This window comes from Phyllobates terribilis, unplaced genomic scaffold, assembly GCF_046119375.1.
Source record: "Phyllobates terribilis strain yellow unplaced genomic scaffold, ASM4611937v1 Scaffold_5__5_contigs__length_657084704, whole genome shotgun sequence".
Lineage (NCBI taxonomy): Eukaryota > Metazoa > Chordata > Amphibia > Anura > Dendrobatidae > Phyllobates > Phyllobates terribilis.
The window spans coordinates 527,166,054-527,191,891 of record NW_027362765.1 but is presented as its reverse complement, the minus strand read 5'-3'; the positions used below and the strand labels follow the sequence as shown (position 1 = coordinate 527,191,891).

The 25,838-nt window shown below is 43.0% G+C and overlaps 1 protein-coding gene across 3 annotated transcripts in view; it reads right to left on the bottom strand.

Moving 5' to 3' along the window:
• PALD1 (phosphatase domain containing paladin 1) overlaps positions 1-25,838 on the bottom strand; it is a 354,590-nt gene that overhangs the window by 197,072 nt on the left and 131,680 nt on the right. For all 3 annotated transcript variants that reach the window (XM_073685734.1, XM_073685736.1, XM_073685735.1), the window contains one exon: positions 2,039-2,245. In XM_073685734.1, coding sequence (XP_073541835.1) covers positions 2,039-2,245 — 207 coding nt within the window. The remainder of the gene's footprint in view (positions 1-2,038; positions 2,246-25,838) is intronic.

Genomic DNA, 25,838 nt, shown 5'->3' with positions numbered 1-25,838 from the left:
CACCAATAGGATATAAGGAATTTAGTACCATATCAGTGTAGATTTAAATCAACAAGTGCACCTATGTTTTTGTGAAGTAGGATTAGCTTCTTTACTAATAGTATTAATTAAAACTTATATTTTAAACTTTACAGTCCTTTAGATAGATTTATTTGCCTCCTTGGGCAATATATTATTGTGAACTGCCTCGGTTATAACCTTAAACTGTTCTCTGTCCTTCCAACAAAGCATCCAAGCCCTTCCCACCTCCAATTATAATTTCCAGAATACATCCTTTCCTCAACCCTGAATCAACTAAAATGTTAGTGCATGCCCGCATCATTTCCCGCCTAGATTACTGCAATATCCTACTCTTCACTCTATCCTTAACTCCACCACTTCCTTCAATACTCCTCTACCAATCTCATCACTGACTTCCAATTCCATAGTAAATCCAGTTTAAAATACTAACAATGATTTACATGGTGCCCATAATCTTTTTTCTCCATATATCACCAAATAACTCCCACATCTAACCTCCAGTCCACACAAGAGCTCCTTTCCTCCTCTGCTCTTGTACGTTCCACACTCAACCGCCACCAGGACTTCTCTTGAGCATCCCTCTTCCTTTGGAATTCAGTGCCTCAGCATGTCCAATTGTCTCCACAAAAGGAACCTTCAGACGCAACCTGAAAACTCTTCAGAAAAGCCTACAGGCTGCAATAACCCCGCTGCTTCCTCAATACACCCGGAGCTGTTCCACCCCCACCTCCCACTTGCTGTCTCCTTCCCCATTACCCTGTAGATTGTAAGCCCACGAGGGCAGCGTGCTCTCCCCCTCGGTACATGCCGGTTACTGTTAGTTTACTGAACTTGTGTGTATATATTTTCGCTCTTCACATGTAGAGCACCCTGAAATTGATGGTGCTTTTAAAAGAATTATTAATAATAATGTCAATTAGGCATTCTTTTCATGAACATTCATTTTTACGTTGCTTTTGCCCTGTTAAAGAGTGCCAAAATAATACTGACCCTCTATGCATGTTGTTGGTGGGGGCCCTGCTAATGACTTTGCATTGGGGACCAGAAGTTTTAAGGCCCTTACACATGAGAGCTGTCTGAAGAACAATCATTCGGCTGATAACAATCTCTCCCAACTCCCACATACACTCCTGTGTGCTGTATGAGAAGGCTACTATGAAACTCCTCTAGCAGTGGCTTATCTCCAAGTACAAAAAAATAAAATTTTTGTCCACTGAAAATCAACAAGCCGAATTAGTCTTTCTCTCCCCAACATCATCTGTTAGGGAAGAGTTGGGAGGCACCCCTGTATATATTGACCTGTCAATTTGGTGGATTCAGATGAATGTAATCTAATTTGTAAGGAGGCCTTCAGTTATGCCTCAGGTTGACATCTACAAGTGAAAATGAGCAATCAAGAGCGACTCTAAGGGTGCACTCTCACAACCACATTTTATGGTCAGTGTTACAGCAGCAATATTGAGCCTGACCATAGCTCTCTTGACCTGAATTAACAGCCTCATGTATGCCTTATTGGCTGTTCATTCAGGTTAAGAAACCCGTGATCACGCTGATCATTATGGCCATAACATGGACCATAAAACAGGGTCATGTGAATGCACCCTAAATAGTTAAAATAAAATGTTCTAATAATCATTGGAAACACTAGTCTCTCCATACTCCCTATAGTTTTCAACCTGTCATACTTTTTCTACAGAACAAACAAAACAATATTTGATTGGTGGAGGTCCAGTTCCAATCATCAGAACTATCCAATCTAGGGGAGGTGTAAAGATGGGTCATCAAGATTTTTGCAGCAAGCCCTCTTATACATTAGGCATGTCTAGTCACATATGGAATGTACAGAAGGATGATTTTTTTTCTACAAATATGAATAAATTGCAGCTGCTCTTTGGAAACACTTAAAATACATTATATATTATTTATTGTTAATTGAATTTACTACAATTACCCACAATATGGTAATAGTGTAATGCCCTGTACATTATTTTATCGAATAGCACTATACAGTACTCACGTAATTACAACTGGAGCCACCTTGTTGGTGATTATGGATTTTGCCTTGTTGTGAATGCTCACTGTCTGGAAAGAGTGGATGCTAAGAGAGTTTCTGTCTTCTGTACTTGAACTTGCACTGCCATTTCCTTGGGGGCTGTCACTAGGGGGCACTGTGGGGGCCGGCTGTTGAGCTGCACTGGCCGTTGTACCCATACTCCACAAACGCCTTGAGAGAGAAAGAAAAAAATAAAATCATTGTTAGCCAAAATTCGTTCTAAAATATAAGTTAATCGGTCTATATTATGAGTGGTCTTCATTCAATTACAGTCATCTTCTATTAAATAATCCATGAAAAATTACATAAGCACTCGGCAGCACAGTACAGATGTCTAAAGGCTGCAGACAATTAAGTATACAGTACCTGGCAGTCATCTAATTTTGGTTTGGAGTGCTCAACATGAGGGGGCAGAAGACCTGAAAATCTTCTGCTTCAGACTGGCTAACGATCATGGTTAACATATCTTATTTCAGAATCTGTCACAAGCACAGATTGGAAGTTTAAAAGGTGTTACCGCTGCTCTTCATGGAGTTCAGGTTATCAGGAGGTTAAACCTAGGCACTGAGGTTTTCCTGTTCAGAGATAAACATCCGGCTCTATCGGTGATTGCTCGGATAACACAGGTGAAGACTGCTGTTCTTTTGGTAACTTCTTATGTTCCACGTAACACTAAACACAGTATAAAAAATTGTTCTACCTTTAATACATAACCCTTTATAAACCTAAGTGATCTGAAAAGCAGACAAAAAAAGGTTAAGGCACTGCATGAGGGTCATATAGTGCAGGACTTAAGAAAAAATAGGAAAGATATACTAGGCAAAATGCAATGGCAAGTGTCAAGAGAAAGAAGGGTTGGACTCAATCATGTGACATGATTGATTGTTCGAGCCACAGGAGATGAACCTCCGGCAGGAGCGTCGCTATTGAAGGTCACAACCGCAATCGGGCCCGTTGACAGCACAAACTTCATCTGGATGTGCGGTCTTGGACGAACATTTGGCTGAAATATATTACAGTGCAGAGACCCGCCGGGTCCGTGCGCTGCTATTAGCGCTGCTGGCCAATCAGATCCCGGCAGCTGACGTCTGAGTGCACGTGCATGGCAGTAACGTCATGCTCTCCTGTCGCATGCACGCTGAAGTCAGCTGCCGGCTTAAGAAGAAAACGCTTCATGGAGGGGGAGCAGAGGGAAGGTGAGTATAATCATTTATTTTTGTTTCTTTGATTTAAAGAACAGTGGCAGAATGGGGGATGAGCCCAGGATGGGGCCAAGGATAAGGGACATATATACCAGGATTGGCAACATGTATACCAGGAAGGGGAACATGTATACCTGGATGGCAGTCATATATACTAGGATGGGGCACATATGTACCAGGATGGAGGTCATATATACAAGGATGGGGCCAGGATGAGGCACGCTACAACATAATGGTGGTGTGGGGGCAACTCCTATGTCCTTATACGATTTAGAACACTACACAAACCCATACCATCTGACCAACATGTGGGGTTGTGGAGGCAGGTCCAAATGCTGCACTGGAACCCATCGACCTCTAGGTACGCCACTGGCCTCTGGCAAGGATGTATGGTATCGGTCATTTTCTTTCCTTTTCTTCATTGAAAAAAACCCAAATACAAGCACATTCTAGCCAAGCGCAAAATGTTTTAAAGTAGAGTCTGGAAGAATAGCTGTTAGCCATCATCATGTGCTTTCAGAAAATCACAAGTGACCACAGTGTCACCTCTAGCGGCAGACTTTCCCAGAGCATAAGAGGATAAAACGGAAGTCAACAGGAACAGAAAATCAAAGTTTCATGGTTTGCAGTTGATACACTACATTGACAATTGTCTTGAAGTGGTAGAACAAAAGTTAACTTTTTGTTGTACTACTGTACATAATCCTTGATGGTTACAGTTCTTAATGGCTGTAGAAAAAAAAACAAACCTCAGCTTTCTTTCACACGGTTTTACAGGAGTAGGTTAACCATGCAGAAGAGATCATTGTTCAGTAGTAAGAAATCTATCCTATGGAGTCAAGGGGACCTGCCAGGCATTGCTTGATAGACTGGATTACCAAGTAGATCAAGCAGGCCAAGAGAGAGTAACTATGAAGTGCTTCCATACTTGCAAAGGGTATGGATTCCGCTTTGAAACGGAGCTGTATCCAGATGACTTTGCAGGTCCGGAAAATGAGAGTAGGTGACAGTTTTTGTTTTTTTTTTAGAGGCGAAAGAAAATGAAAATTGGCTGCTGGTGTTACAGGAGACTGAAGGATGCCATTTTCTTTGTGTGTTATCAGTGAGATGAAGATAACACTCCAGATAGTTTGAGTGCTCAGGTTAAGTAGGTTAGTCCTCCTCTGTGTTTGGTTCTTTATATTTCCCTATAAGTTCAGCGTCAATCCAGTCATGATCCCAAATGAAATTAGGGCAACAGGAACAACTACACAGTCTCTATTTTTAGAGATATCATTCTAAATCAAGACCCTATAATAATCTTTATAATAATCTTTTTATTTATATATAGCGCCATATTCCACATCACTTTACAATTCAGACAATTTACAGACATTAATCGGCACTGTCCCCATTGGGGCTCACAATCTACATTCCCTATCAGTATGTCTTTGAAGGGGGGGGGGAAACCGGAGAACCCGGAGGAAACCAACGCAAACACGGGGAGAACATACAAACTCCTTGCAGATGTTGTCCTTTGTGGGATTTGAACCCAGGACCCCAGCGCTGCAAGGCTGCAGTGCTAACCACTGAGCCTCCGTGCTGCCCTATAGGAGAATAACCCTGATCTATACTTTCAAGACCTCTACATAGATGATAATGAAGAGTATAGACTGCCAGGGTAAAGTGCAGTTATATGTGCCTGTTCAAACTTGGGAGAAGAACTCTTTCTACCGTATGACATAGATGAAGACCTGTGTACAAGAATTGCACGGTATCAGTCGTAGAATCTTTGTGTGGTAATTATAAACCTCATGTAAAAAGCAGTATTCATAGTGTTTGGGGCAAAGCCATAAAGGGGCACCCCCTTTGAGATGCATGAGGCCTAGCTATAATCTGTAGGACTCCCAACTGTAGCATGTTCCAGTGGAAGTCATGTACTGATATATTGTTTATCGAGAAGAATAACCCTGACATATAGTACCTGATGAAACGTTATATTGTGGAACACAAAGTCCCTGAGGTTCCTTGCTACCCTGTGGACTCCGTGTGCTTCTGTAAACCCTCGTACACATGGCTCTGCTGCATGCATGAAACCTGACTAAGAAAAGACTTCTACCCAAATTATATGGCCTACGGTTTGGACAAAGGAAAGTGTAACCAATATAGACTAGAACATACATATCGGGTCATTCAGAAAGTACAGTTCAATGGACGGAGAACTAAAATACTAATCTAGATCTGAAATACAGTTTTATCAGTCTTATTTCTATGCCAATTTACAATAATCGGGCTTTAGTTACATAAAACAGTAAAAATCCTTTAAGTATTAAAAAGTATACATTTTTTTAAAAAATGTCAATATGTCTATGAATTCTACTTTTGGTGTCAACTAGTTTTCAGGTATCAAAAATTTTATTTCACAACCAATTATAGTATTCAATGACTTTAAGGGGAACTCAACTACATTCAAGATGTCATAATAGCCAGAAAGCTCTGAAAGATGGCCAACCATTACATGGGCAACCTGATGATTTCATTTGGAGCTGTGTAATACTTTACATCTCTTGATGCAGCGCTACAGGGAAATTGTACTTGCTGTTAGATTTCTACAATGATTATAGGTGGTTTCTTTGTGTCCCAGCAGCAGGAAACTCTGTTCTCTATTTTTGTGGGACTGGGGACAATCCGTTAACATTCTAAAATATTTTTTTGTTTTAATAGAAAGTTCGCCAGTTTAAAAAAAAAATGCTTTTGCTGTGCCAAAATAAGATTTTCCTTCTCAATATAAAAGACTTCCCTAACATATTAAGGAAATTAAACTAAAGAAAAAAAAAAAAAAAGAACAGGACAAGTTAGTCATGCTATGGCAGTAATTAGCATCTGCACTAGCTCCTAATGACTTTTTTTGTTGTGTCCATATGAGGATGTCATTTGTCAGGTATTTCCTGCCCACGCTATCATTGTGCAGCACACTTGTACACTGGTAAGGAGAGTAATTGTGTTACATTGTCCTGTAGTGCCAGTCTGTATCACTTGAGGAAGTCCCCTTTCCATAAATATGTTATCTTCGGGATTTCCTCTAGTTTCCATCATAGAAACTACTTGACAAATAAATGCTGCTAACAAATTAAATAACTTGTCCTAATACCGTACCAACAAAGTGGTATCCTCCCGGCAAAGTTATGACAGTTTAAAAAAAAAAAACCACAGTATTTATCCAATGAAAAACTGAAAATTATTTGAAAATATTTTTACATTCAATCTTGGATTTGGCATTAAAAAAAAATGAAAAAAATATGCATTTGTAATTGGACAATTTTCCCAAATTTTGTCATCTCGTCTGTTCATAATGGATCCATAATAGTCAAGACAGATCCATTTTCCAATAGATTCTCACTAGAAATGAGCAAATAAATTTGATGCAAACTGACTGTCAAATTTTATGAAATTTGCAGGTCTCTGCGAATTTGAACAATTTGCAATTAAATTCATTTGGATTGCCCCAAAAAATGCCCACTTCCATATTACAGATTGCAAAAAATTGCATTAGTCAAGAAGGCTCACATGACCCTGAAATGCCTTGCAGTTATCATATGCATAACACAGCTAATCAAGAGTGACCATCATTGCCTGAATAAAAGCTGAAGCAGAGAATGCAACAGCCATATTATGATATTATGATGATTTAGGATAGTGAGAGGATGTCAGAGCTCGGTGCTTAGCAATAGAAAGAAAAATACTTAAAACACTGGACAAATACTCCAGACAATAATAATCATGTGTAATGTAATGACAAAATGTTTTGTACAAGTGCAATACTATTGGACAGCACCCAGCCTAATGTTATACTATGTGGAGGTGCAGATCAGTGATTATTTTCTCATTCCGATCCGGCATGAAAAAACAATTCACTGCATCCGAGAATCAGATCGCACCAACCCACTCAAGCCTATGAGTGCATGTGAAACATTGCACTGCACTCTGATGTCATCCGACTGCAGTCCGATTACCGCCGACTTCAGCAATGGAGGAGATTGAGAAATTACTCTCTCAGTCTCCTCTGCACCTGCTCTCCGATGCTCTCATGCGAGAGAATCAGAGCACAGTGCACTGACACTCGGATCAAACTCTGAGCAGAGTGTCATTTGCATAATCGGCCCGATTCTCTCATACGAGAGAATCGACAGCAGTGTGACCCCAGCCTTACAATTATACATTTTTTCTTCATTCCTAACAAATTAGAGAGCAGTAGCAAGACGGCACAAAAGGTTTTACACAAAAAAAATATTATTATATACAGGGTGGGTCCAAAAGTAGGTGGACAGAAACTGTAATAAGGTTATGAAGGGGGAGATTTATCAAACATGGTTTAAAGTGAAACTGGCTCAGTTGCCCTTAGCAACCAATCAGATTCCACTTTTCATTCCTCACAGACTCTTTGGAAAATGAAAGGTGGAATCTGATTGGTAGCTAAGGGCAACTGAGCCAGTTTCACAGATCTAGTTTTCACAGATAGATCTCCCCCAAATCTGTTTTCTTTTCAGATAATTCAGATAACACATAATGGCAAAAAATTTAAATACAGGTCAAAGAAAATGGATTTTAACAGAGTATTGGAAATCTCAAAATGCTGAAACCGTTAGAGCAAAATTGGGTTGAAACATTTGGTACTCAAGCCCCAAAGAGACAAACCATTTACCGCATTCGTGACAAATTCAATGCCACTGGCTCAATCCTTAATGCTCCAAAAACTGGTCAACCAAAAACAGTCTGTACAGAAGATAATAAACAACTTGTTGCTGAAACATTTGTTCAGAGTCCAAAAAAGTCCACCAGAAGAGGGTCTTTGGAATTGGGAATTTCACGAGCTTCTATCATGTGAATCCTGAAATCTATTGGGTGGAAAGCTTATCGTCCACGTCTAATTCATGGTTTATTGGAGGATGATCCAGACAGGCGGCTGCAATTTAGTGTTTGATAAATCTCCCCCTTCATAACCTTATTACACTTTCTGTCCACCTACTTTTGGACCACCCTGTATATATCTAATTATCTATCTGAAATCCGTGTCAGTCAGAGACTATGAGTTTGCTACTAATAACCAACTGTTTTGAGTTTCTTGTGCAACCTTATTATGAGGGGGGAGGGAGATAGTTGTTTTGTTTTTCAAATGAAATAAAATTCCAAAAATTCAGACATTTAATTGCGACAGTCTACCTCACAAAGTGTGTGTAGCACCCTGAGGATGCGGCTGCTACAGGGGTATTGCACCTCAACCCAGAGGTGTGATATTCCACTCCCGGGTAAGGATGGAGTGTGGAACTGAGCTCAGTCAGCTGCATGCACTACACACATCCCATTTCCGAGGAGCAGACCAACGGTACTCCCACTTAGAAATGTGCAGGTACGACCGAGTCTGTTCCTGGCTGGAGTGGGAGGGGGGTGGATCATCCCAGTAGTGTAGGGGCAGATAGGGGGAGCAGCCTGGGTAAAGTTAGGAGCTCATTGGGTGCTGGTCACCTGAGCTCACACATAGAGGGAGTATTTAAGGTGGGCACCATCTAAGATCAGGGTCAGTCAGCCACAGTCAGTCAGTCTTTGAGCCTTTTGCAGAGTCAGAGGAAGAGAGCAGAAGAGCAGAGCAGCCCCAGGCCAAGAGAGAGTGGAGAAAGAAAGACCCAGAGGGGGAGAAAGAAGGAACTCTGAGAGCCCAAACTAAATCAAAGGGTGAAGAGTTGGCAACAGGGTACCGGATCCCAAACTGGTGGGGGCTACAACATACCTCAGCCAGAGACCGGAGGTCGTGGGCAGCATCTGCCACGGCCACCCACCATATCCACTCAGAAGGCAGACCACGCATAGGGTCAGGGAACCCAGAGGCAAGGGTTCGCCAACAGAAGGCCCGAGGGAGCCGGACATAGGTGGATCCCTGGTGGGGAAGGCCAGAGACGAGGACAGGACAGAACGGGAGCTCAGAACCACGCTCCAGAACTACTTGGGGGTTGGCCGAGTCCAGGACCTGGTGGACGCAGCACGGCTCGGGTGGTCACTCAAGGCTGGAGTGACCGGAACATCTGCAGTAAGTAAAGAACCCTGAACTGCACAACCCGACTCTGACTCTCATTACCATCATCCCTGCACTTCCATAACCACCATCCTCTGCACCTGACCCCCTGAGGCTATACCCCTCCCGTTGGGGGTTATACTACCTAAGCTGCACAAACACCATCAGCCTCAGCGGACCCTGCTGCAGCGGCGGCCGTAGTGACCGCAATCCAACGGGTGGCGTAGTCGACATAAAGAACTTTAGTAACATCAGTAAGGACTGCCACACACTGAGCTTGACACCCTGGGCACGGACCGGGTCACAGCCACTCGGAGACTACAACCCCCATCTGATCCGGCTCCGGGTATTCCCCTAAAGAATATGGCCCAGGGGGTGCGTCAACTTTGGCGTAGTCGGCAGGATTACGTGCCCGCAACAACCGGGTACTGCGTGCCTGAAGAAAAGAATAAGTTTACCTCAAAAAGAAGTCTCCTGCCGGTTCCGGAGGGTCCCCGCCATCGGACTCCATCACAGATCGATTCCCGCCGGTTGTCCGCCATTAACAGCTTTTTCCCGCCATCTGCAGAGTTTCCTGCCACTGGGAGACGATTCCCGCCATTTCCAAAGGTTTCCCGCCTTGTCAGAGCGGACGCCATTATGGGCGTGCCAGAGGATGGCAAGAGGCCACCTCCCATCGTGGGCCAGGACCGAAAATGGCGCCAAAAGTGGAAACCGCCCCCACCAACAGAGACTGTGATGCTAGAGGTGTCTGTCAGCGTGAAAGAACTGCCCCTGGAGCTGACAATCACCAAGTGGCCCCGGGACCGCCTTCGAAGTGGGAGGACTGAGAACAAGAGAACAAAGATGGGTGTCGCCTGGAGCAGTCTGGAGAGAGCGCACCCGGAGACAAGAAGCCTAGAGCTGAGTCTAGAAGAAGCTTACCCGAAGATGGGAGAAGAGCAGAGCAGCACCGGCCCGCTGGCCAGGAGCCTGCTGGAGACAACGGAAGGAGAGCAGAGCAGCACCGACCCGTTGGTCAGGAGCCTGCTAGAAGCAACGACCCCACTAGGCTTAGTGGAGGTCTTGGCACAGCTCCCCCGAGATCGGGAGTGTGCGCAGACTGCGCTGGAGGGCCTCGCACGGAGGATGGCCCGGGTGCAGCGAGAGACGTTAGCAGAATGGAGCCGTGAGATGGCCCAGCAGACAAGAACCCGTCAGCGGAGCACGCCACCCGAGACGAGGAGACAGACCGCCTCTGAGGATGGCGCAGGAGGACTCAAGGCCGGAGACGGCGCCGAGAAGGGAGCCGAACGAAAGGAGGCAGGTAAAGGGGACGTCTCTACCCCAAACCGGGAAACCGCGTACCTGCCCCAGCTCCCCGTCGCAGAGCCCGAAGTACCCCCTGCCGTGCCCGTAACCGCAACGTCACCGCCACAGACTAGGCCTCAACCGGAAGCCGCAGCCGCGACCCCTGTGACGTCACACGCCTCGACCCCGAGCATGACCAAGCAGGAAGTACCACCAGCCTGGTCGCAAGGCCTAGTACCCCCGGGCGCCGCAATACCAACAGCGCCCCCTACCTCCGCGGAGCCACCGGCCTGGTCGCAGGGCCAAGTAGCCCAGGGCGCCGCCGTCCTTACGGTGCCCTTCACTTTCCAGGTGCCCCAGGCCTGGCCGCAAGGCCTGGGCAACCCGGGCGCCACCACCACCGCGCCCATAAAACCAAAAGTGCCGCATCTGGGAGAAGATCTGTTCGCCCAACATACGTGCCCGGATGGGCAGCCCTTTATATGGCCACCGGAGTTTCACCATCCCCGACTCCGGAAAGAGAGGCCCCTAGATGAACCCCTGATTCCGGTTCCAAAGCCCGTAAAAAGGACCTCGCCTCCGCTAGAGGAGGCACAGTTTGAGTGGGACCCCACCGGAGAAGACCTCATGGGGTTCACTCAGGAGACCCGGGCAGCTGCAGCGGAGCGTGCAGAGTGCTGCCGGCAGCAGCTCGAGGTCTTTGAGAGGGAGCGGAGAGAGAGGCGGGTCCGGGAACAACAAGCCCAGATAAGGAGCGCGGAGCAGAAGAGCCGGGCCAGGAGGAGTCCCCGTGCAGCTCATGGTCCCCCTCTCCACCGGGACTGTGATCAAGTTCAATATGCAGCACGGGTGGGGCTTCATCCGAGATCACCGCACCCCAGGCGACGTCTTCGTGACAAGAAGAGACGTTGAGTCCCACCTACCGGAGGGACACAGAGGACGTGACCTGTATATAGGGGACGAGGTCACCTTCACCCGGCACAAGTGTGCCAAAGGACCCTACGCCCTCCATGTGCATCGCCTGACGGAGGAGGAGCTGCGGTGTGAAGAGGAGCAAGAGGACCCGGACGGGTCTGAAGCTAAAGTGAATTACAAAGAAAGAGCAGGAGGACGTCGTCGTTGAGTACAGCGGAGTAGAAGCTGTATATAGTTGCCCGTCGGGGCACAGTGAACTGTTGTTGCTATTATAGTCCCCGTTGGGACCAGCAAATTGAACTGTTACCCGTATTTCCCTTAATCCCTCTGACCGAGGACTGAGAGCGGTCATCCCTTTCCTAAATACCTGGCCGAGGACTGAGAGCGGCCATATCCCCTTGTATATAGTTGCGCTTCCTAAAGCGCCCCCTACCGGTTTTATAGGAAAACCATTTTTCTAGAGAAACTGTTGCACTTTTCCCGGGCACACGTTGCACAGTGTCCGGAGGAGGAGTTAGAAGCAAGAAACGACTACGAGAATGTTTTATATGAAAAGTTTTATGATGCTGCTAATATATGTTGTTTTATATGTTTTATTATGTTGTTTATGCAAAAGTTGTATGTTTTGGTGTTGTTTTATATCTTACAGCCCGAGGACGTGCTGTGATTTACCAGGGGGGAATGTAGCACCCTGAGGATTCGGCTGCTACAGGGGTATTGCACCTCAACCCAGAGGTGTGATATTCCACTCCCGGGTAAGGATGGAGTGTGGAACTGAGCTCAGTCAGCTGCATGCACTACACACATCCCATTTCCGAGGAGCAGACCAACGGTACTCCCACTTAGAAATGTGCAGGTACGACCGAGTCTGTTCCTGGCTGGAGTGGGAGGGGGGTGGATCATCCCAGTAGTGTAGGGGCAGATAGGGGGAGCAGCCTGGGTAAAGTTAGGAGCTCATTGGGTGCTGGTCACCTGAGCTCACACATAGAGGGAGTATTTAAGGTGGGCACCATCTAAGATCAGGGTCAGTCAGCCACAGTCAGTCAGTCTGTGAGCCTTTTGCAGAGTCAGAGGAAGAGAGCAGACGAGCAGAGCAGCCCCAGGCCAAGAGAGAGTGGAGAAAGAAAGACCCAGAGGGGGAGAAAGAAGGAACTCTGAGAGCCCAAACTAAATCAAAGGGTGAAGAGTTGGCAACAGGGTACCGGATCCCAAACTGGTGGGGGCTACAACATACCTCAGCCAGAGACCGGAGGTCGTGGGCAGCATCTGCCACGGCCACCCACCATATCCACTCAGAAGGCAGACCACGCATAGGGTCAGGGAACCCAGAGGCAAGGGTTCGCCAACAGAAGGCCCGAGGGAGCCGGACATAGGTGGATCCCTGGTGGGGAAGGCCAGAGACGAGGACAGGACAGAACGGGAGCTCAGAACCACGCTCCAGAACTACTTGGGGGTTGGCCGAGTCCAGGACCTGGTGGACGCAGCACGGCTCGGGTGGTCACTCAAGGCCGGAGTGACCGGAACATCTGCAGTAAGTAAAGAACCCTGAACTGCACAACCCGACTCTGACTCTCATTACCATCATCCCTGCACTTCCATAACCACCATCCTCTGCACCTGACCCCCTGAGGCTATACCCCTCCCGTTGGGGGTTATACTACCTAAGCTGCACAAACACCATCAGCCTCAGCGGACCCTGCTGCAGCGGCGGCCGTAGTGACCGCAATCCAACGGGTGGCGTAGTCGACATAAAGAACTTTAGTAACATCAGTAAGGACTGCCACACACTGAGCTTGACACCCTGGGCACGGACCGGGTCACAGCCACTTGGAGACTACAACCCCCATCTGATCCGGCTCCGGGTATTCCCCTAAAGAATATGGCCCAGGGGGTGCGTCATGTGCGTATCGGAAAAATTGTTTTTTGTACTCCTGGTAGTACTAGTCAAATTTTACATACATAAACGCCAGACTAATGTAGCGCCCTGTTGCAGGTGTTGGCTTTTTGAACGTGTACCTACCTAAGATTTCTTATTAAGTCTTTTTTTGGGAAGAGGTGGAATTTTGTACAAATAGAAAAAAAATCTTCAAAAATGTGGATATGTAATTGTACAAGTCTGTTTTTACATACGGTACCTGTTTTACTAGTCTAAATTTTACAACTGTAAACATCACACCTATACTGTGGCCTGTGTATGTGTACCTACGTAGTATCCCCGTTTGGCAATAGATGAATAAATGGGGTTGAAATGATTGTCAAAAGTTAATAGTAGCGTTGGATGGTAAAAAAAAAGGCCCCCATACCTTGGCTAAGAATGTGCAAACTACTACTACTTTTTTTTTACATGACAGGCTCTCTTTAGTAATCTTAAGGCCAAGTGTCCACGATGCAGAAATGCTGCAAATTTTTTCCTCTTCTCCCTGACAGGAAAAACGCATGCGGATTTTACATGCGTTTTTCCTGCCAGTAGAAGCGTTTGTCAAGCGTTTTTGCATGCATTTCTGCATGCGGGTTGACAAGCGCTTTCCAAGCGATTTTATCATCACTTGGAAAGTGCTTGACAACTTGGTCACACTATAAAAATCCATGCAACCGGCATGGATTTATATAGTGTGACCAAGTTAGTTAAAAAAAAGAATAAAAATGGTAAAAAATAATAAAAAAAAACATTATACTCACCTTCCGATGGCCCCCGGTCTCCTTATCGGGTGTGTCCTGGCTTCCCGGCGGCTCGCGATGTTCTAAAAGGACCTTCCATGACGTCATTTAGTCATGTGACAGGTCACGCGACCGCCGACGTCCATTTAGACCATCGCGAGCTGCCGGGGAGCGAGGACTCATCGCTATGGAGACCGGATGCCATCAGGAGGTGAGTATAATGTTTTTTTTTTATTTTAAATTATTTTTTTACAGGTACTTATGGTACCCGGGTCTGGAGGAGAGTCTGCTCTTCTCTAGACCCAGGTACCATCCGGACATTGAATCGCTTCATATCCGCATGTGCACATGTAGTCATGCGGATATTAAGCGATTGAATGCAAGCCAATGGCGGAAATTACGCTGCGTATCCGTAAAATTAATGGCCATGCTGCGTATTTTTCTGCAATGATAATCTGCAGCGGAAATGGAAATTTCCGCAGCATGTGCACAGCATGTGGATTATCATTGGGGACCATGGGGCACGTATTTCCAAATGTTTTTAAGCGTTTTCGCTGCAGAAATTCTGCTGCAAAAATGATTGAAAAACGCATAGTGGGCACGCAGCCTTAAAAAATAAAAGATTGTATTTATGTTAGAAATAAACATGTTGGTAAAAATTTATGTCAAAGTGAAAAATATCGACCCGATTGTTAATAAGCGCCTCCAGGACACATGTTATGTCCTTTCCTCATCTTGCACAGTATAAAACGCAACATTTTTTATGCGCACTGTATATTATAGACATGCTTAGCAGTTCACATGGAAGATCAGATCTTTCTAATGCCAAGGCCTGGATCACAGCAACTCTCCGTGGACAAAAACCTAGTTCTCATCAGAGACCGCACCATAATAGGCAGCGTTTATGTTATCTGAAGGAAGCATTAATGAGGTCTGAATCCCGGGAGACAAAGTGATGCATTAAAATCAGCTGGTGTCAAGGATGGACTTTTATTTTCCTACTCATACTAACGAATGCCATTGACAAAATAAAAATGGGTTCTATATTATAAATAACTATGCGCTCTTTCCATGATAATATTGAATACTCATCTTAACCACCATGAAGGTAGACTCATGTGACGTAGTCTGTGCAACTCCATACAATGTCCAGGTGTACGCGATTTTTATTCTCTTCTACTTGAGAATACCTATGGCATTTTAACAGATAAACTTGCAAGATAATATAAGTGGGGGTATAACTATTGGGAACAAGATAGGCACTACATGGTAACAGTACTGAAGTAAAAACACATAAAATGGCAATCTAGTCCAGCTTATTCTTCTGTTGATCTACAGCAGGCGTGGGGAACCTCAGGCCGTGGGGCATTTATGGCCCTCGATGACCTTTTATCCGGCCCCTTGGCATATTCTAGGGGACCACAGTGCTTGGACTGGCAGCTGTATTTTGACCGCTGCCGACCCATTCATTTCTTCTTGTTCTGTGAGCACGCAGACGCAGAGTTCGCTGAGGCGCATGCAATGAGAGATTACGTCCTGACACCAGTGCCAGCATCAGGACATACTTTATGGGCGGAGTTAGCGTGCAATCTGTACGGCCCCCAATGGTATAAATATCCAAAAAGGTCCTTGGCAGAAAAAAAAAGATTCCCCACCCCTAATCTACAGGAAGGTAAAGAAGACCAATTTTCCTCATCTTGGGGGAAAAAGAAAAATCTTCCTGACTTGAAATTTTATATTTAGAATAAATACTTTACTCAACAACTCCAAATCAACAACCCATCTCCAATCTAGTAAATCACCATTATAAAATATTAAAATTATTGTACAATAGTCCACCCATTCCATGAGTTCCTTCAGTTGCCCGTCTTTCAACCCACTGTCTTTCTTGGGCACTAGTGCCCAAAAATGTTCCCTGTGAACATTTGATTAAGGAATGAATAGACTGCTTTTTCCAGAACATTTAGATACATGGCCACGACAGGGAAATAAGGCTTCATTCAGACATCCAATTTTTGCGTACGAACGCTATCCGGGTTTTTCAAGTCAGACATCCAATTTTCAAGGACTGGCAGAATGGAGAAACGTTTTTTTTCCCTCTTTCCACGTACAAGAAAAACTGATCACATTTTTTCTCGTATGTGGAAAAATCAGACATCTGAATGAGGCCTAAGTCAGTGTTCTTAATGAAGGAAATTATAATTGCAACTCTATGAATTAATGCAAAGACAATTGATATAACCAAAATAGCTTTGTACATAGGTCTAGGACACAGGGTGCTTTGCCATATAACTTGGCTGGGGAATAATGTAGCTCTGTCACTTTCGCCCTGTATTTGCGAATGTAAGCATAGATAGAACAAACTAGTATTTATTTATTTTTTTAAATCAGGGCATGATGTAAAGCAAGTACTTAACTATTTTTGGTAGGCCTCATTCAAATATCTATGTTTCAAGTATCAATGATATTTATGGGTAGAAAATATATCCATTGTAGTCCATGAGCATACAATTTTATGCATGCAAGAAAAAGAAATGTGGGAAAAAACATGGATGCCACACTGATGGTAAAAATGGATGAAAACCTTTATCCAGCACACCAATAAAAAAGTCCTTATTTGTAAGTGACAAAAAAGTGATGTCAAAGCGTTTTTAGTGTAGTCTGCATAACCCATCAGACCTTAAGCATCAATGTCACACAACCACATAACATCACAGCATTGGCTTTTCATTTTCCATTAAGAAGTGAAAGGCAGAGAATCTTCACACAGGGATTGCGATCCTGGTGGGGCTCTGTGACTAACCGCACTCATTTCCCCCTGGTAGTAGAGATATAGTAGAAGGAAGGAGTACAGTCAGTGTTTTGATTGGCTCAATTACCTCCTTACATACCATGGCTAATAGCATGGAAGGAGAATGACTGAGGGAGATTGCTCCCTCTGTCACTATCGGCTCTCAGCAGTGTGATCTATAGTTACTGACAACCAGAGGTCTAACAATGGCCTGCAGGTCAAAGATGAAGGTCCAATAGATCATGCAAAATGATCTACTAGGATCACAACCCTAGGAAACTAATAAATATTGCAAAATATATGTTTTTTTTAAAGTAAAAAAAAAAATCCATTTCTTTTTATTAAAGAATCATTAAACTCTGCAAAAAACACCCCCTCCATCCACCCAAAAGATCTGGCATCAATGAATCTGTAACTACCAGCACAATAAAGCCAAGTCATTATTTATCCCACATAGTGAACACAGCAAATGAAAAAATAAGAAAATCATGAACTATTCCAGAATTCCCATTTTTGTTCATCCTGTCTTATATAAATTATAAAAATATTGAAGACGTATGGATCTCAAAATGGGTTATGCAAAGAAAAACATTTTCATACAGCTAAGTAAACAAAGAAAATGGAAAAGTTATGGTCCCAGAATAGGATAAAAAAAAAGTTTTTCAAAAGTGATTTTCTTGTGCAAAAGTAGTAAAACGTAAACATTTTTTATAAATTGGGTGTCAATGTAGTCCAGAGATGGACATACCATTGATGTAATCTGTGCAGCAGCACAGGTACCCATGAGGTGAAGGGGCCACTTCCACTACTAAAACAGGTGGGATTGTGCATTAAGATGAGTTATTGGACTGCAAGGGGCCCATGTATTGTCCTTCCACAGCATCTGTGTCCGCTACCTCTGTAATAATATCAATCAGTACTATGAAACTATATTTATGCACAAAGAACCAATGAAAAAAAAAACTGGAACAAAATGCCAGAATTGCATTTTGTGTTCATCACTTCCACCAAAAAAATTTAATAAAATGAGGTCAAAAAGTCATATATACTCAAAAACTGTAGGAGTGAAAACTACAGCTTGACCCACAAAAATTCTCATCTAGATCAGTTGATTGAAAAACATTACATTGATGACTTTCTGTAAACAAATATTTTTTTTGCAAAGATTTCTTGAATAAAAGTAATAAGCTAATACTTCATATACAGCTCTGGCAAAAATTAATAAACCACTGCAAAATTTTCAGTTTCTCAGATTTTTCTCTTTATAGGTATATTTTTGAGTAAAATGTACATTGTTGTTTTATTCTATAAACTGCTGACAACATGTCTCCGAAATTCAAAGCTAAAAAATGTGAATTTATTTGCAGCAAATGAGAAATCGTCAAAATAATAAAAAAGAAACAGTGCTTTCAGACCTCAAATAATTCTAAATGAAAACAAGTTCTTATTCATTTGGAAACAACAATACTCATGTTTTAACTTAGGAAGAGTCCAGAAATCACTATTTGGTGGAATAACCATGATTTTTAAATCACAGCTTTCATGCGTCTTGCCATGTTTTCCACCAGTCTTTCACACTGCTTTTGGGTGACTTTATGCCACTCCAGGCACAAAAATTTAAGCAGTTCTTTGTTTGATGTTTTGTGACTATCCATCTTCCTCTTGATTACATTCCAGAGGTTTTCAGTGGGGTTCAGGTCTGGAGATTGGGCTGGCCATGACAGGGTCTTCATGTGGTGCTCCTTCATCCACACATTGATTGACCTAGCTGTGTGGCATGGGGCATTGTCCTGCTGGAAAAAAACAGTCCTCAGAGTTGGAGAACCTTGCCGGAGCAGAAGGAAGCAAGTGTTTTTCAAGGATAACCTTGTATGCGGCTTGATTCATACGTCCTTCGCAAAGATTAACCTGCCCAATTCCAGCCTTGCTGAAGCATCCCCAGATCATCACCGATCCTCCACCAAATTTCACAGTGGGTGCAAGACACTGTGGCTTGTATGCCTCACCAGGTCGTCTAACCATTAGAAGACCAGGTGTTGGGCAAAGCTGAAAATTAGACTCATCAGAGAAGATTACCTTACTCCAGTCCTCTATGATCCAATCCTTATGGTCTTTGGCAAACTTCAGCCTGGCTCTCCTTTGCTTCCCATTGATGAAAGGCTTTTTTCTAGCTTTACATGACTTGAGGCCTCCAGGAGCCTGTTACCAACTGTTCTTGCCGTGCACTTAACCCCAGCTGCCATTTGCCATTCCTTTTGTAGGTCACTTGATGTCATCCTGCGGTTTCTGAGTGACATTTGGTCAGTGGAGAGTCGCTTTCGCGCTCTGCCGGTCTGTAGCTTTATTGTCCCCAATGTCTGCTGCTTGACCTTGTTGTAATGGACTGCCGTCTTTGAAATTTTAAGGATGGAGGCAACATGACGCTCACTGTATCCCTCTGCTAGTAAAGCCAGAATTGAGCCCTTCTTTTCCTCACTCAAGACTTTTCTTTTCAACTGCTTTGGCATGGTTAAAAGTTATTTTTTCATTTAAATTACTTTTGGGCTATTCCTAGCACTTGTTTTGCCATCCAGCTTGTCCTATTGCAAGAGGATTGTGAAGACCACAGCAGTGTTTTTTTATACTTTCCCTCATTACATAAGATTTGGTTCAGGTGATCACCTAATCAGAAGCACATTAAGTAGAATGAGCTGGACTTTGGTTGGAATTCAACTGACACTGGAATAGAATGGCTGTCAGACATGGAGAGATGGGGATTTTTAGAAAACTGTGCAGTGGTCTCTTAATTTTTGTCAGAGCTGTATTTGCAATCAACTATAATTGTGCTGAGCCACAGAATTAAGTTAATCCTCTATTTGTGCAGAAAATTAAAAATGACAAATTTTAAGTGTTAAACGAAAAAACTCTTCCCATAAAGCATTATTAAAAGTTGGATATTAGGTTAGGAGATTGGAGATTAGGTTATATGTACCCCCAAATGGTGCCACTGACAAAAATAACTCACCCCGCAAAAAAAAAGAAGCCCTCAAACAGCCTTGTCAATGAAATAAAAAGCAGTTCCTGAAATGCGATAATGAAAAAAAAAAAAAAAATGATGTGTGGACAATATGGCCAAATTAGGTTTGATCCTTAATTGGTTAAGGTGCTTACATGTTATTAAATCTGCTAACAGATTTACATGCAATCCAATATGTGATACGACAGACTAAAAAAATAAATAAAAAGAGTATATGCTCTTAGCCATAAGGCAGGTGAAGGCGGCCGAAAATTCTTTCATCTCACAGAATTGGGCCGATTATGCAAATGACACTTATCAGGCTATGTGCCCACGATGCAGAAATGCTGCATATTTTTTCCGCTTCTCCCTGGCAGGAAAAACGTATGCGGATTTTACATGCAGTTTTTCCCGCCATGTAGAAGCGTTTGTAAAGCGTCTTTGCATGCATTTCTGCATGCGGGTTATCAAGCGCTTTTCCAAGCGATTTTAGCATCACTTGGAAAAGTGCTTGACAACTTGTTCACACTATATAAATCCATGCAACCGGCATGGATTATAGTAGTGTGATCAGGTTAGTTAAAAAAAAAAAAAAGAATAAGAATGGTAAAAAATAAAAAAATAAAGTTTATACTCACCTTCCGATGTCTTCCCGGTGTTTTGTCTGCTCCCTCCGGTGTCTTGCACTGCTCGCGGTGGTGTGAAGGACCTGCGGTGAAGTCATTGAGCCATGTGATGGGTCACATGACTCAGTGACGTCATGGCAGGTCCTTCACAACAGCGCGAGCATTGCAAGACACCGTCCCGGAGCAGACAAAACACCAGGAGGACATCGGAAGGTGAGTATAATCTTTATTTTTTATTTTAAATTCTTTTTTTTACAGTTTCTATGGTACCCAGGTCTGGATGGGAGTCTCCTCTCCTCCAGACTTGGGTACCATCCGCACATAGAAACGCATAATATCCGTGTGAACAAATGTACTGACACGGATATTATGGGTTTCAATGCAAGTCAATGGCGGCGATTACGTTGCATGTCCGCAAAATTAATGGACATGCTGCGGATTTTTGAGCGCAGCATAAATGCTGCGGAAAAATCCGCAACATGGACATTGACATTGCGGCTTGTCATTGGTGACCATGGGGGGGCGGATTACCAAGAGTTTATGCTGCGGAAATTCCGCAGCATATACGCTTGTAAAATGCTACGTGGGCACATACCCTCAGAGTGTGAGCATAGTGCAATCCGATTCTCTCGGATGAGGAGGAGATGCGGAAAAAAAAATCTCCATCTTCTCCACTCTGTGAGGCTGTGGAAATCATCAGATGTCATCCGAATGCAGTCCAACGTTTTCCAATGTCTCATTGACTTGCATGGCTAAGTGTGATCCGAATACCAAATCAAACTTGGACATGCTCCAATTTTTTTGGTCCAAGGAAAGAAAAAAAGAATAAGGGAAATGTGTGTGGCCCCATAGAATAACACTGGTCGGAAAATAAAGTGATGTGAGCGAGTCTTTATATGAAGAGTAATACAGATTCAGAAGTGTCAATCTAAAGTAAACGTTGCCCTGACAAAGAAGAAATGGAGCGGGAGCCACCTATAAATTGATGGTGTGCTAACCAAAGTTTGTGTAAGATAAATGCAATTCAAAAATGAGGAAAGTGGCGTACAAAAGATTAGTTGCACTTCCTAAATTTAAACAATGTAAATATTTGTTATTATGTAACAAACACAAAAGTCTAGACAAGACAAAACATTTAAAACAGGACATGGTTTCCCGATATGGGACCATAATCACATGCTCCGAACTTCCAACATCTCAATATGTTGAGGCTCCTCCAGCTATCTGATACCTATAGATAAAGGCTGTTGGAATTGAACGTAATCATTTGATTTTCTTTGAGATAATTAACTGGCAGACATCTCCAATGTTGCTACTTTCCTTCCCTGCCACATAAATAACATGACAATATTACTACTCAAGCCATAATAGGTTTACCTTGGAAATCCATAAGCCCTTTCCTGTGTCTCTGTATGTATGTAATTTTATATGGAGACCTATGGAAGTCTTTATCTGTTATATTCCATATGGATCAAGAAAAATTGTGGCATTTTACATCAAACATGAAGGTATTTTCTGTACGCATAGTTCATGCCTGCCGGGGCGGATAATGCGAACAAATTGAAATGGACATGAAATTATGTAGGTGGTAAAGACATGTTAGCATGCAGGAGGTTAAAATCTCCAATTTCTATTTTACTTGTTTTCTTAATTTTTTATGTGTTACTAAAAGCATCCTTTTTTTAATGAAGATTAATGAAGTGTTTACCAATATAACCAGCGCAGAATATAATCACAGAGTATAGCGACTCAGTCCAATGGAAAATAAACAGGTTGCTTTGGTTAACTAAACAATTGTTCAGTTGATTGAGCATTATTCCATTAATTATGATCTTGCACTGTTTAGAATATGAAAACAACTGAAGATATTCATTAGACAAAAGTTGATAATTAGTAAATGACAAAGGATGGCATAATTAAAAGCAGTACAGCAAGACAAAAGCTCAAGAGAATGTATCGTCACTTGTCAGAAAAGGTTCATATCACTATCTATATTAAAAAATAAACTTAGTAAGCTTCCAATTTTCACACTGGCCATTGGGCATTGGGGTTGTTTTATACTCATACCACCTGTCCTTTCAGGAGTCACTTTATCAGCAAGGACAACATTACTGTACAGTACGATGACAGGTAACACCTATGTACAGATAACGCAGATTCCACCAGTTACAATAGGCAATTTTAAAGCGCTCGCTCCCTTCGCAATGACCTTTGCACACGTTCATTAGATGCTTCAATATAAAAGATAGCGTTTTAGTCTGATCATTGCTGCTAACGTACATATGAATTTCCTGAGAGAACAGAAAGTTAGATTCAAATGAAGTCCCAGTGGCCAGTGTGAAAATTGCACTTTCCCTTTAATCTCTTCACCCCCAGGTGATTTTCAGGGAGTGAAGCCCTGCCATGTATAGAAAAAAATCACGATCTTCTATGAACACCGGCCACAAGCCGGCGTTCACAGGAGTATCATAATGACAGGCACAAAGGTGACAGGGGCGCCAATGGGCAGGACTTGAGACCCACTTCCGGCCTGCACATTTAACTGGTTAACAGCTGTGGGTGGATCTCGGATCCACCCGCGGCTGTTGGAGGCACTTGATGGGGAATCGGGAAAAGATGCAGGCACAGAGCTGAAGCACGCATCAAAGGCAGAGATACTGGGGGGTTAAAATGTGTTATGAGTTATTCATTTGTAAGAAGAAACGGAAGACTTTTCTTATAGAAAACAGGTTAATAACAAAGTTGCTGGTTCTGCAACCTCAGGTAAACATTTACTCTACAACTGAACCCGTGGTACTGCTACTCAAAACTAAATATTATGCCTCCACTAACCAACAGAGCAAGAAGGGATGTGTGGTGTATACAGGATACTTGCTATTAAATTCTAATCTATGGTCATTGGACAATTGTTAATTCATCAGGGAAATATACGGCATCAATATAGTATTAAACGGGTTATCCAGGTTTATCACAAAAGTTTGCAGTCACTCTGTGTGACTGCAGACTTGTGGATCATCACAGCACTCACAGCGCACGCTGTCAGGATAATATGGTGCTGGCAGTGAGACATGGTGGTTATATGACCACAAGTATGCAATTTGCATACTCACAGCCACATTCAGAGTAGACGTGAGCGGCCTTGCACAATTTACTTGTATTGTGCAAGGTTGAGCACGTCTAGTGGGAATGTGGCCGGAAGTATGTCTCACCGCCGGTTCTGGAAAATCCTTACAGCTTGCGATGTGAATGCTGCGAAGATTCACAAGTCTGCAGTCACTTAAAGTGGACTGTAGACTTTCATGAAAAACCTGGACAGACCCTTTATTATATGGGATGTCAAGATCTATGATTGATTAGCTTCTCAGACATTCATTCAAATCCTGCATTAAATAATGGAGTGTCAGGTTTCTGAAAGCTTAAAATTGCATGAATGTATTTCTATATAAGAAAGTCCATGAAGGAAAAATTAAAGATCTGTTGTCATTTGACCTGAATAGCACAAATTATATTTTCTGATGTTTTATATTTAAAGGTTCCATATAAGATTATAGAAAAATAGTAGTTTAGTCGTATTCAACTATAGCTGCAATACAAGTTGACGCACACAAAGAAAAAAAGTCCTAGGCTAGATAATTCTATGTTAATAAAGCTAGCCATACTCATTAGATGGCTTTTGGCCCAGTTCTTCTGTGTTCTCTAGAAGAAAACCACCAACTCATACGTTGGCTTTCAGCTTATTCTTGGGAGAAAAGAAAAATAGTCAGAATTCAGACATGCGTGATCGACATCTCTCCTGACCATCAGTCAGCCGGTGCCCCTCATATACATTAAACCATTTGCCAAACTTATTGACACCAGCGAGTTCGGTTGACTTTAGCTTAATGTGAAGGTTAGATGTACATGAGCATTAAAAAGGTCAAAGACCCCAGCCCGCCTCCTGCAATTATCTGCACTACCAGAATCATAAAACCCTCACGATGCGCACAGCATTTATCATAGTTTGTGTGAAACCAAATCAATGAAAATCAAACCTTCCTCTCAGGGTCAAATATCTTAACACCTTTAACATAAAATTGGAAGATTTAAAGCGGTTGTCCCATATTCCTATTTTGTGGTTCAATTTGCCCACATCTGGAAATCAAAGCAGCTGTGTAATGCAAGCATTTTTTTTTTTTAAGAATAAATGCTGCTCAAGACATTTCAGCCCAAATAACCGTTGGACAATCCCTTTAAATGCCAAACAAAAAATACTTGTGAAAGATTGGCCTCTGGAAGAGAGGAGCCTAACCATAGTAGGTCGCATAGCTTGGTCTATAAGAGTAAAAGCTTTGGAGAAATGGCTCAAGTGTACAATGTATTACAGGCAAGAAAGTCCAGCTCACCACACTCACAGAAAGGCCACGGCCCCACTATCAGTATTTGGTCAGTATTTTTTCTCAGGAGTGGGAGCCAAAACCAGGTGAGGAACAATCAGAGAAAAGGTACAATGGAAACAAGTCACCAATTCTGCATTTATCACCCACTCCTGAGAAAAATACTGACCGAACACAAACCAAATACTGATAGTGGGGCCAAAGACTACTGATCCTTCTGGTGCACCTGGGCACACCAACAAGCACGGTATAGATACAAGTGTTCCAGAGTCTGGTCCATTTCAGAAGTGATTCCAATCTTTATTCCACATTAATGCAACATATACAGTCCAATTTACATCAATGTTCACATTAGATTGTAAATGTTACGTTAATATGGAATAAAGTTTGGAATCACTTAGGAAATAGACCGGGTACTAGACCATGCGAGTCTATACTTTACTTGTAAGATTACTAGGTGGTAAAAACTGATGTCATATTAATCTATGGCATCTGAACAGATTTTTCTCCGTACTCCACTAGGCACAATATTACCAAATCTTGACATTTAAGCAATGTAGTTTCATCCAGACATCCATTTCATTCTGAAGAGGTCTTAGAATATGGCTTAAAGAGGGTAATCCACTACCTGGACAACCCCTTTTTTAAATAAAAGTAGCCTCCCTTTTAAAATAAAAACATATACTCACTTCCTGCACTGGCGCCGTTCCACTGATGACAATGTTATGTCACGTGAGTCCTGCAGCCAATGAGCAGATGCTCAGACAAGCAGAAGTAGTGAAAGAGCAGGAGCCCAATAGCGGATGCAGATTGTTATGCAATGTGAACACTGCAGCCAATGTCACACAAGCCCTGGCGCCAACATCGG